Here is a 13,955-nt window from a genome sequence, read left to right as displayed (position 1 = left end):
AGTTCTTCAACTTTACGGAGTTCTCTAACCTGGAGGTCATCAAGCGGTCTGTGATGATAAACCCACAGCAGCATCGGTGACCTCTCTCTGTCCCTCTCACTGCAGCCATCATCGCTGCCCTCTGCAGCCATAAACTGTAGTGCTGGGTTCCACCTCATGCTTCGCTGGGCATCACGGACCAGAGATTTCTACATGGGCTATGCAACAGCTGGGATCTCACAGGAATGTATCCGACTGTAAAGCCTCTCCATGATGCTCTGCCGCTGCCATTTGCAGATGAGGCAGGCGAGAAAGCAACAGCTGTGTTGATTATCATATAAGATTATTATTTTAGGTACTTTTACATCAATTTACACAACACACACATATCCTGGCAGAGAGGTGGATGAGAGATGTGTTGAAGATGAAACTGCAGCTGGGTCGCTTAGGAGCATAAAGACTGAAAACAGACTAACTAAGTGTAAAAACCAAGAATTCACATGGGGGTTAGATGCTGGACTGTTTTTTTGGCAGGGAGCTGTTGCCAGGCCAACTGTTTCGACTCCAATAAGTTACTGCTGCTTCATATTTACCGCAGAGCATAAAATCAATTTATCACCTAATTGCAAAAAGGTAAATAAGCCCATTTCCCAAAAGGTTTGAAATGTACAGTATATCTTAAGGAGGTCTGTATACAACCCAGTACAACTGAGTAATGAAGTGGAAAATTGTCGCTGGTTCAGAACAGTTTTTTTTGCCCCCTTTTTGCAATGTTTTCTTTTTAACGTTGTCCTCAGTGTTACTGCACAGAGAAACAGTGGACTCTTCCAAACTATTTAATGTTTATACAGGTTGATTTCAGTGCAGCAAGGGACATGCGTTTTCTGAAGTGTGGCTCTGTGAGGAACTGACACAAAGTCAGGGTCTTATACACTGCTCGTGCCCAGAACATGCATGGGACTGGTAGACACTCCCACACAAAGTCCGATTTTAGTCGGACTAAGACAATAATTCAGTTTTCTTAATGTCATGTAGACGCGTTAATCCGACGTAAATCAAGCTAGTCTTAATCGGACTAACATACCTCGATAATGCGATTTATAGTCCGACTACTCATGCATGTACACGCTTAGTCGGACTCGAGTTAGACTCCAAAATTTCCTCGGAGACGACGTATGAACTGTGGCGGCGTCTTTGTATCACGATTAACATACAAAAGCACAGCAGGATCCATCTCACCGTTTTTTCTGTGACGTAAAGGTCAACAGGAAACTGATTCACTACGCACTAGCTCATAGAGAGATACAGCGCCACCTACGGATGCGGAGTCAGGCGTACATGGCCAATAAACTGATTTTCTACCACGCATGTATAGTCTGACTCAGCAAGTTGTCTGTTGCCTGTGTTAGTCGGACTATGGCCTTAGCTCAATTAAACTAGGGAAAACATAAGGAAAACACAACTCTAGCCACTTGAAGCTTGCCTTAAAAAAATATATGCCAGATTAAGTCAATGATATTTTAAGAATGTGTTTATATCATCATAAGACAGCCCTTTCTTGCTTTCCTGCACCAAAGCCCTTTGAGAAAACCAGTGTTTTTATCCTGCAGAGACACATGAGCTGCTGGTCTGTTTGGTAAATGTGTCACTTAGGTAAATCTGACCAAAGTATTTCAAGCAATGAAGTCAGCAAAGATAGAACACTTGTACTTACTCATGGAGTCAACAGTGGATTAACAACCCCTGTGTGCCATGATGTAAAATTGCTGCTTTTCCCTATGGACTTTGCTGCAGGTAGGGAGTGGTTTACAAACTTCTGTTTACAGCCAGAAAAGGCTGTGTAAAGGTGAGGGGGAGAAGCATCAAGCATACTGCGACTTAAATATGTTAAGGCGTGCCAATACCTCATAAAACCACACTTCAGAGAGCCTAAACTATCCCTTTAGGTTTGTTAATAAGATATCATTATCCTATTTCAATATCCAAGAGCCTCAGGCCCCATGTGGCTCCAAGGAAAGTGTAAATCAGAGAAATAGTGAAGCTGTGTTCTTCTTCATTTTTAGCATTGCCAATGAAAACACAAGTCCACCCTTAATCTGAAGATCCCACACTAAAGCTGAAGGTCCTACAGGGCGAATTGAGTCATCTCGGAAATTGGAACTGAGACATCATCTTGTTTCCTCCGAAGATTGCCAAGGAAAGATTGTACATTAGTAAAAGGCAACAGTAACAACAAAGAAAACCCACATCCTAAATCTCCCAGCGGTCATTGTTTTGTGGTGTGATGCAACGTGTTGAGGAGAGCAGAGGATGAAGGAGTGTGGAGAGATCTGTGCCAAGCAGTGAGGAATCTTTCTCTTTCCTTGCACTAATGTCACTGTGACCATCTGCACTTTCCCTTAGCTGCAACTCAGAGACGTGAAACCACAGCCATTCAGTTTCCCCCACTCACTCTTCCCCTCATCCCCTTGTTTTTTTTATGTTCTTTAATTTGGTGGCCACAGGGGCCACACCCTCCACGACCAGCCAAGCCACCTCTTATTATAGACCACAGGAAAAATGCACATACAATACACACATCAGTACAAAGACACGCAGATTTTCCAGCGTCTACATGGATTTTTTGAATATACACATATATATGTGTATATATATGTATAATTTACTCCCTCACCCCACATGTGACGAGCACACTGGCGCAGATTTGATCAGATTGTTGTTTATTTTGTTTGATTACAGCTCATTCCTTTTTAAAATAAACAAAATATCCACGGAGGAAACACAAGGGAAACGCAGCTGCACACTTGCCTAAATGAATACTGCAGAAACCTGCCACATGCAATTCATATTCCACGGTGCTCATTCTCACTCAATATTTCATCACTTATCATAAAAATGCTTGCGTACACTTGTTGCTTTGGCTTTTACAAGCTTTGATTTGGCTGCCGCAGCCTGGTGAGGAATCTGGTCAGTATTACGAGCTTCCGCTCTAACGCAGTCTTCTGCAAGGAGCAACTATAACACACACACACACACACAGTGCAGCTGGTGACTGGGCAGGGTAGGTGGCTCTAAAAAAGTGTTTTACAACGCACAAACACACACACACACACATAACTAGTCTAACACGAAGGCTCTAAATCACACTATGTTTCCACAAGGGAAAGCAATAATGAAAGAAATGGATGAAAAGAAAATGCACAACATACTGATCTACCTCTGCACTCTCTTGTCCTCTCATCTCGTCCCTCCTCTCCCCTCTGTCCTGTCCGTGCCCCCCGTACAGAGCAAAGACAACTTTTATTTGTTTTTGCTGCAGTGCAGTGGAGCTGCTGGTCCCAGGATCACAGGCTGTGCTCTGACCCACATCTGCTCTCTCAGCAACACTGCTTGGTACCTTTGGTACATGGAAGTGCAGGGGAGTCTTATATTCGCTGCCAGTCACTGATAAGGCCGAGCCAAAGTAGCCCAGATGAAAAGGAAGTGGCTAAGTGTTTGGAAGCGTCATGCGTTCCGTTTTTTCGCAGCATTTTTTTTTTTATCAGGTCCTGTTCTTTCACATTTAAAAGGTGCTATATGTAAGTATTGTTAAACATCAAATACTAGTTTCACTGATGAGCAATAGTACAGTCATTTTATTCAGAATTTAAATCGTCATTTCTGTTTGTTTGGTGTTCTAAACACTGCCACCCGTAACATTTAAACAGGGCTTCCAGCAGAGTTACTCAAATGGTGCGTTTCCATCATGGTTACAGGTCGGTTTGGTACAGTACGATAAAGTCAGGCTTGCGTTTCAACAGTACAGAACAGTACGTTTAAGTGTAGCATGACATTGTACCGGTGCGCCAACAACGAACGACATCAAACACAACACAATAGACAACAACGGAGCAGCTCGTTTTTTTTCTGCTCAGTTTGTGGCTGTTTGTCTCAACAAGACGTCAAACTTTGTAGAAACACCGGTCGCAAGGGAGTGGTGCTTTTCTGTCGTGGGTCTGGCTCCACCCGTACATAACGTACCATTACTCTGGTACCCCAAGGGAAGGGTCCCAAAAAATGGAACAGTTGGTGCAGTTTTGGGGACTGTTCCAAACCAAATCGTTCCACTCGGTGGAAACACGGCTAAACGCAGTGTACTGCAGCTATAGGTCGGAAATGCTGAACGATACCAAACCTAAAAAGCCTCACTACCCCTCTAAAAATGTCTTGACCAGAGGAGAAGTAAAACGAGGCCAGAAAGGACAGGGAAGCAAAACAAAAAGCTTCAGTCAGTCAAGGTTAACTTACACTCTCTCACTCCCTCTTTCATACACGTTGTTGGCAGATGTTTAATGTGTATGTTTTTACAGTTTGTCATCGTTGCTTATGTCTCCTCTCATCATGTGATAATCCTCCCACTTATTGCTGACACGTGAAAATCAACCATATAGGTTCAAAGTTTATAAAATTGAAACAGATGCTGTATGTGTATGGTTTTATGTCTGAACACAGTGTAATGTGGGGCATAGGTGTGGCTCCTTATTCCCTATTTCTCCACGTCCTCCAACATTTTGATTGCATGTATCGCCTTTAAATCTTCACTTCTTTGAGCGGCAAATCATCATTGTTAACCAAAAACTGGAGTTCTCTTCTGACAGAAGAAAACTTTATTGAAATAATTAGAAGAGTTAAAAGGAGTCCAGCATTCCTGGCACTGAAGAAGCTCTGTCCATCAGGGGAGCAGAGCGAGAACGCCTGCTGCTTAGTACATCTGGGCCTTTTGACCACTCGCCACATTGTCAAGTCCCACCCGCGGCGCGTTTCATCATCTCTCCCAGCAAGTGCCTCGGCCTGGCCAAGAGCACAGAGGCTCTGCTATGAGCATCCAGATGTCATTCTGGACTCATGGGTTCAACAGGTGAATCAAAGCAAAAGAGAAGAAAAAAAAACAAACTAAACAAAACAAAACATTACTTTCTTGGATCACACCAGCTGTGGACGTTGTAAAGTTGCCTGAAGCTTATGAAAAGGAGAGATTCTTTGTCTCCATTTGCAGTATTTATTTACACACTGGGCCTCCACGTAATACATCAAATCGCAGAGAGCATTAAGAGAAATTACCTGACAGGAAGGCAGGGCTATCTGTACCAAGTCTTACATTCCTCTGTTTCTGCTCACTCCCCGTCCAGCAGAAGGCAATAAACATGCACTCAATAACACTAATTAGCTCCAGAAGCATTCCTTTTGGCCCAACAAGAAAAGTGTGTGCGTTTCTCCGTGCACATGTACATATACATCTATGGGCTTTCAGTCCACTGGGAGTGTGCACAGAAGCAAAAGCATAAATCTTGATGAAAAAAGAGGCATACTAATAGTGCTCAGGACGAGCTGCATGTGCAGAGGGAAAACCGGCCTCCAACACAGGCTCGTGTTTTCATTTTTTTTTTAGTCTCTCTAGTTCTCCACATTTTGGACAACAGCTCCTGGTGTGAGACACGGTGACAAAGACAAATCCGTCCAATCAACAACTCAGGAGAGGGCAAAACGGGCTTGTGCGCGTGCATGTCTGCGAGAGAAGTGAGTGATTGCGACAGGGCGAGCAGTGTTTTGGGTTCAGAGAAATGTGTATATGTGTACATGTGCATGTGTGAGAGGGAGGCGGAGTAGAAAAACACACAGAAGAACATGAGAAAGTGTTGAAATGTTTTATGTCTGGGAGCACAGGAGGTTTAAACCTCTGGAGGTGAGGACCAGAGCAGGAGGTTGGAGACTAAACCCCCCACCATAACACTACTGGGACCATATGATAACTAACTAATTAAAACGTGGAGGCCTGGTGCTGATAATCAATACTGTTGGTTCAAAATTTGGTATCACATGGTCCTGTGTGTGGGACGGACTGGAGACAGCTCAGTCCAGACACGATGGTGGAGGTTGCGATGAGGGGTTACTTGTTGGACTCTGAAAAGATAAAGTTTCACTGCACAGCTGCTTTGGCCTGCAGACAGAGGGAAACATCTGTATTAACCTCAGCACTACGGGCAGCCCACTGAGGAGAGGAATGCGAGGAGCAATAGAGAGGAGGGTGGGGAGAAAATGAAAAGAAGACAAGAGGATTGGAGTACTTTTGTAAGTAAGATATTAAAGTTTTTCACTTGAACTTTAACATGTGGACCACTATCGGCGAAACAATCAGAGCTGTGTGCCTCTGATGTGACTGCGGTGTGACGTGATTCCTTCTGAGCGTGCAGCTGTATGTGTGTGTGTGTGAGTGTGTGAGTGGGAGTAAGCCAGTCGTTCTGTTTACAATGACTAATTATTTTGTTTGTCTGTGACTAAAACTGGATTAAAATATGCTATTAAAGCAAACATCATACTAAGCAGTGGCAGTTGCTGGTCTTTGAAACAGGGAAAGCTCATTTCAGGCCTAATTATTTATTCATAAATTCTGCAAACAAACAATTAGAACAAGGAATCGTGATAATTATGTAAAACTGAAACGCTATAATAGTTAATAATGAGCTATATCTGCAACACTGTCAATCTAAAACTGGTTTCCGCTGCTCCAGTGACTCCCAGAGAAGGTGAGCTTCCCAGGAAGTGACTTTTTTTGCCGCATTTGTCCAATCACCAAACAAATGCTGTGCCATCCCACAGAGAACAGTTGAAGCTGAGCTTCAAGTGGATTTGCTGCTACGGGAATACGAAAACCATGTAAGACAATCCATCAACCGTGATAAACAGCTGATTCTGAACAAACTAGTGACACGTTCTAACCACGCTCTAACCCACGTTCAGTATTGAAATGTAAATTCAACACAGTAAGTATTTGACCACATTTTAGAGGAAGCTGAGCTTCCCTCACCACTGATACTAAGACACCAATAATGTGTCTGGAAGTGTGATTCAGGTTGGCTTTGGTGCTCAGCACATGCACCACAGTTCCCACCTCCAGGGCTTGAAACCCATAAAAAGTCAGTACAAACAAAAGCGTGACAAAATCCAGGCCAGTACATTTGTCTGATTGACTGCGAGAACGATTTTATTCTCTGACAACAATTTAATATTTAGAAGCTCATAGTTGGTAGGAAGACTTGGGATGTGGCTCTATCACCACCTAACATAGTGGGGACAGACATGGTTCAGTCAATAAATCAGTTCTCTGCTTGTACACTGGGACAAGGACACTGGGCTGTTGAACAGCGTCGTCAAGCTCCACTAGCTCCACTTAACTAGAATCATATTGACACAACGCTGTCTGTAATAAACCCAAACTCATTTTCCCATTAGACGCTTGCCCTCTCTGCTCTCCATTACCTTCCCATTAACACTCACTCGCTCTAAAGCAGAGAACGAGGAAGAGAGAGAGAGAGAAAGACAGACGGCAGCTCTTACGGGAGTAGACAGTGCCAGGTGGCGCCCCGTCAGGTCACCAAGGTAACGCATACGATAATTACCCACTGACTCACTGATACTTCTCCCTCCAACGATCACAGCGTCATCTTATTAAATATCGGTTGACACACAACACTATAACTACTCACCCTGTGCAACACAATGGTTTAGACTTTGTGAGAGCGTGACTAACTAAATGTTTCATACTGTAACAACAAGAGAAAGAAACTTTGTTTGTTTTTTTTTTCTTTTTACACTATTTTAGTGAAAAATAACATTATGGACTCCTCTCATTTCCTGTCCTTCGACTGAAACGCAACTGTGGGTTTATTTTGCGGACAGAGAACAGCCGAGAACAACCTCATCAAAGCTACTTGATGACGACACACCCAGGGTACCAGATTGAAGTTATTTATACTACCACTGGGGGGGCACCTATTTTAAAAACGCACCTATAGGTCGTAATAGTCACGTATTGTTGTTGCCCACTTTCTGCTCCTTTTGGTTCATGTATTCGCTTCATGTCAGCTGAGCCATTTTTCCTTGTTTTGCATAAATCTCTCTTGTTTGTGTATTAAATAACACGGTGGCACAGGATGGAGGCTTCCGTAAAAGTAGATATAAACCGCTTTTAAAGTGATTATACAATTGTTCAGACATAATTATGGGTAATAATTTAACTTCTGCCAGTAAACCATCCTTAAAGTTACACATAGGACTTTAAACACTGAACAAGTAAGGGGTCGGTGGGTTGGATTCAGTCGCATTCAGTGCAATAATATTGTGTCCCAGCTAAACACCTAGGAGAATCTTCATCATAATCAGATCATGTAAAAATGCAAACACCAGAGACAGTGAGGGGTTTGTTTGTTATGGAGATGAAACAGACTGTGACAAACTGTGTGAAAGACGTTCTGCTCCTCATGTAGATATAAAATAAAGGCTCATTCTAAGGAAATTAAGGTCATTCTAAGGTTTAAAAGCAACTGATTCACAGCACACTAGCCCAAAGTCAAAGGTTCTTTATTTGCCTCCCGTGGGGGAAACTTGCCTTAGACAAGAGAACCATGCTGCAGTGCAATACGAGACATAAAAACATAATAAATAGATCAACATAAACCATGCATGCAATGCACAGTGCAAGGTCTGTTGGTAATGTGCCAGTGAGGACGTGAAAAAGAAAACAATTTAGATACAAAAGGGTTTGAGGACTAAACTACAGACCAGAACTGTAAGATGTTTGCTTTTATGGCAGTACTCCAGTGAGTCAGCATGTACTATACCAGGACTCTAAAACAAAGGCTACAATTTGAACACAGCACAAGACCAAACTCCTTATTCTGTGACCGCGTACAACTGATGATATTGTATATACTTTTTTTTGTTGTTGTTCTGTCAACAAATCACAAAGAACATCTCTACACTGACGTTTGGCCCAACTCACATGTACAATTTGAGCACCAAATGTGTATCTGCCATCAATTCAATATTTATTCCAGTTTAAACTGTAAAAAAAACTACAACTTCTTAAAGAAATGGCTGATGATCTTTTCACCATCTTCAGGGGGAATCAAAGAGGTCAGGGCTGCGCACAAGGTAAAGAAGTGTACTGTTGATGTTAACTAAGAATTACATAGAACAAAAAAAGAATAAAACTTCAATAACATCTTTCTAAGAACAACAAAATATGAAGACTAAAATACATGTAGTTGGAATGGACCGTTGTTTCTTCTCCTCACATTCACCAAAGCTTCAGTAAATCAAAGCACAGTTTCATGGGAACAGGAGGAGGAGGGGGAAGAGGGTAACGGTGACTAACGTACCTCATGATGATAACATTTTACAGTAAAAGTCCATAAAACCACCCCCACACCCCCTCACCCAAACATAAACAGAGGTGATGGTGATGATGATGATGATGTTGCTACTGTTTCAGTCATTCAGGATGTGAATAGCAGACATTTCCTGTGGTCTGGGATGAGTGAATGGGCATTTTCGGCTCCTCTGGGCATGATGAATGTTTGTGTATGTGCCCGGTTGGCAGAGTCTGTGACGAAGCCTGTGTGAGCGAGAGTTTAACGTGAACTACGCTGAACTGCAGCTACGCACGGACCAAAGCAGTGGGCCGGAGCCCTGGAAGCTGTGGTTTCGTTAAGGAGGAAGTTCTTTAATTCACAGTGGCTGAAGGGCTAATGCTGCCACAGACCATTGGGACATGATAAAATAACATCACTGCATGGATGGATGGATGGATGGACAGACAGAGGGACAGAGAGATGGTGGACTGATAGAAAGACAGACAGATCATTATATTTCTGGATTTATGTGAGAGTCACAGAGCGAGTGTGTTGCACCCAGTGTCTGTGCGATGTTGTTGGCCATTTACACAGTTGGACTTTTCAACTGACATGACTCAGTGCGAGCGGGGCGTCCCTGGCTTGGGGTCTGTCCCAAATGCCCACACCCACTCCGGCTGCATGAGTGGAGCGAGTGGAGTCTGCAGTAGTCATTAAAAAAATTACGACAACGTATACAAGCTCACCTGAGTGGAACGGGGCAAAGAAATCAACATTTTCCTTCTCATATCAAAGCATTGCGCTCTCAGTGAAAATAATACTATGTGAGTAAAAATTGTAAACTTCTGCTGGAAAGCAGGCCTCTCAGGAAACAGAAAGCCTTGGACCAAAGTCTGAATGATGTACCTTGGCATCTTAGTGCCATGGAAGATTTTTTTTTTTTTTTTTTTTTTTCTTTTTTTTTTTAAACCACACTCATTTTAGTCTCAGAAAAAAAAAACTAAATACGAAAACAAACCCACAACGAGCCAATGTGGAGAGGAAAGAATTTGGAGAGGAAATAACCAATCTGTTTGATTGACTTGTCTTCTCAAACTGGCAGTTTATAATGTGTTGTGCTGTTTTAAAGTAGCAGTGTGTAACTTTTAGTCATTTACTATGTCAAGCAAACGCTATCAGACCTGACTGAGGGAGCGTTTGTGTATATACAGCAGCAGCGTCCATCAATCTGATGAACGATTGGGTTTTTTGAGCAGTAGAATTCACTTTTCAAAATTCTCATGGACTCTTATTTGCCTTATCAGTCATACACCAATCTATACCAAGTTCTATAAAGATGTAATCACTGATTCAGAACTGTCTTGTCTAAACCTTATAGCTTGATACAATTGTTATATTTCTGCTCCTGGTCTCTCTCTTCTATCTCTACCTCTCTACCTCACCTCGCTCTTGTCCATTCACTCCCCCCCTCCTCTCCTTTGTCTCCCATTTTTCCTTTCACCCCAACCGGTCGAGGCAGATGGCCGCACATCTTTGAGTCTGGTTCTGTCAGAGATTTTCTTCTTCTGTTAAAAAGGGAGTTTTTTTCTCTCTCCACTGATGCTTAGTGCTTGCTAATTGTATGAATTGTTGGGTTTCTCTGCTCTCTATAATGTCGTCTATGTACAGAGCTTTGAGATAATGTATGTTGAGATTGTATTAGGTGTAGTATATGAGAGAAACCTGACAATGAAAAAAACATGACAAAAATGCAGTCTCACACCGATGTGCAATGGCCCTCTAATTACAAAATAAATAATTCTGACTTGTTTTTATTTAGCTTTCCTTTTCACTTTGGGAGTCATCCTTACAAAAGTAATAAACTCAGTGCCAACTATCCCTCCCATCGCTCTCCCTCTCTCTTTCTCTCTCTCAAAATCTCCCTTAATTCTGACTTGGCCCTTGACTTTGCGAGGCCCTTGACTTTGTGAGTCTCTGTGGTCAAATCCATCTGTGTCACAGCAGCCTGTCTAAAATAGTCACAATGCAGCAGCTCCCACAGTAATTACACAGTGCAGCGGAGGAGCCAGTGTCACCTCCCTCTCTCTTGCCAAGACGTTCCGACAATGATCTTTCCAGGATTTAATTTAAACTCCCACTGTGTCTGTGCAAAACTTCACTAAAACTCTGTTGGGTTTGCAAACATTTTTATGACCGTGTCTGCAACAAAGTTCATACTACTGTATCGCTTGTTTTATGCACAACTGGAGTATTAAAGGGAAAGTTCTGGTTCTTTGAAGTGTGGCTGTATTAAGTGACTGATACATTATCAACAGTACGCTTGCTGAGCATGCTGCCACCTGTGCCACTCTTTCTGGGACCGGTAAAGACCGGTCTGGGGGCTAGACACACTCACACTCGCACTGATAGCTGCCGGAAGGGAGAGAAAAAGAAGTTCGTTAACTTCTCCCTTATGTCACATCATGGCACACAGTTGTCAATCCACTGCTGCCTCGATCAGAAAGTTCAAATGTGACATCAGTATTTAAAATCCTTTGTTAAGATTTAGTTAAGTGACACAATCTGTGTCACAGTGAGCTAATTTGTGAGCAGACTTTGGCGTAGGAGAGTGAGTGAGTGAATGAGTGAGTGGTTTACAAACTTAATTTTCCACACAGATCAAACATATTCAACTAGTGCTGTCAGTTAAACGCGTTATTAACGGTGTTGGCGCAAATCCATTTTAACGGCGTACATTTTTTTATCGCGAGATTAACGCTCTTTTTGGTGTTATTTTCACATGCTGCTGCAACAACTAGCAACGTTAGAAAAACTACAACACCACACTGTGCACTTCTCCGTCTCCAAGCGGGAATAGATAAATAGATAAAAATGTGCGATTAATCGTGAGTTAACTATGACATAAATGCGATTAAATCGCGATCAAATAAATAAATCGTATGACAGCTGTATATTCAAAATATCATATATTATAAGATGAGCTGTTATACTGTTTAATCTACAATAAGACACACGTATCCTCATCTGGAGTGCATGAGAGTGAACACAATTTGCTGAGCCTGAACTGACTGACTGAGCATTATTTGCTTATGACGTTGTGTGTGTGTCCATAAACCCAACACCTTCTGCTTATGGTGTGATAATTTGCACTTAACAACCACCGACTGTTGCTGACGGCAATAAAACTGTTCACTTTTGATAACGACGCTGATTAGATAAGCGCCGTCTTCCACCAAACAACTATCAACTAAAGGAGAAGAAATGAGGATTCTATTGTACCGGACGAGCCTGTTTACAACACCACAAATCAAATGAAGTGACTCCAATCCAGCTCAGAGTGGCATTATTTTGTTGGGTGTCTAAAACTATGTCTCCAGATTAGAGTGAAGGGAGCACCCAGTGCACTTTGAACCCATTACGATGTTGACTTACTCATTCTTTAGATAACACATGGTTGACATATTAGCTGCTGGCTCCAGTACCTGAACATTAGCTGGCTACACAGCTGTTAAACAGAGAGGGACCACTGGAATGTGACACTCCTGGATATTAGCTGCATAACAGTTGTAAACAATTTCACATAAACACAGTCATTGTGCTCTTCTCCTGTGTGCACATGTAGGAGTGACATCATAAAAATAAAAAGTACTGCTAGTCCCGAGATTTAATGTCATCTCAGACACTTAACCTTTGCTTTGAGTGAAATACCCCTGCTGGGCTTTTGAAAAAACCAGCTGCAACAAGTGGATAATCCTTCCTGATAGTGATAATGAAGCCCAGACACTACATTAAAGTACATTGGCTACTTTTCAGTCACCACAGGAACAGATTTAGAATCAAAACAAGTCTTAAAACTGTTATTTTGAAACTTCATGTGTGTTTGAGATCATAAATAACACACACACTGCTCATTTTTATGACCAAAGTTCTGTTGGAGCAGGTTAGATGACTGGACTGACTTCAGTGGCTTTAATTCCTGTCACCTTTAACGATGCTTTGGCTGAATATTGTTTTTTCCCAATAGCTTTTGATCACACAGAGTAAAAGAAAGAGGAGCCATACCTAAATTGACAAAGCTCATGACCATGTCTGCATCGTTCAAGAAGTTGTTGTCTTGCAGGCTGGCTATAGGGGGGCCCTGAGTGGTGAAGACGGGCCTGTAGGGGTAAGAGTATCTGTCATCGCCTCCGTCTGTGGACATGGCGTTGTACAGGTCCAACATGAACATCGGCGCCGCGTTGTGCTTCCCGTGGAGGTGCGGTCGCGGCCGGTGTGGCAGCCCCAGGATCGACAGGATCTCCCGCTGCATCTCTCTGCGCTCCTGGCTCTTCAGCCGGCGGTGGATGAAACTTGAATGGAACTCGTTGTCCAAACTGAAGTTCGTAAAGGCGGAATCCGCCAGGACGCAGTAGCTCCAAACCAAGAGCAAAACTGGAGCACGTCTATCCAAAATCCGTGCCATGGTTCTCGTGCGTAATTGCGCCCACCACGTCTGCTCGCCGAAACTCTCCGGGTGGAAAATGATATAGAACTTTAAAGCAACCGGGAAACCGTTTTAAATATCCAGAGAAATCAGTCACGGACCCTCATATTGAGGGAAAATCTCCCACATGTACCATCAACTTCACCCTTGATTCCTTTTTATTGATTGGTTTTCTGGGCAGACTGCGCTGACGCGGAACTCTTGTCTTCATCCAGCCAGTTGTAGTGCAGCCTGTAACTGCAGCGTGGAGGCTGAGAGGAGACCGGGAGAGACACGGACAAGTTCTGAGGAGGCGCTGTGTGTGCGGGGAGGAGCAGGAGTGA

The 13,955-nt window shown here is 42.9% G+C and overlaps 1 protein-coding gene across 1 annotated transcript in view; it reads right to left on the bottom strand.

The window, feature by feature from the left end:
* The window catches only part of bmp7b (bone morphogenetic protein 7b), a 30,708-nt gene extending 16,753 nt beyond the window's left edge, over positions 1-13,955 (bottom strand). The window contains exon 1 of the mRNA XM_058644008.1: positions 13,212-13,955. Within this exon, the coding sequence (XP_058499991.1) occupies positions 13,212-13,611 (400 nt within the window). The 5' untranslated portion in view covers positions 13,612-13,955. The remainder of the gene's footprint in view (positions 1-13,211) is intronic.

This window comes from Solea solea, chromosome 11 (assembly GCF_958295425.1).
Source record: "Solea solea chromosome 11, fSolSol10.1, whole genome shotgun sequence".
NCBI classification, from domain to species: Eukaryota; Metazoa; Chordata; class Actinopteri; order Pleuronectiformes; family Soleidae; genus Solea; species Solea solea.
The sequence above is the reverse complement of the archived record's forward strand: the minus strand, read 5'-3'. Positions and strand labels throughout refer to the sequence as shown.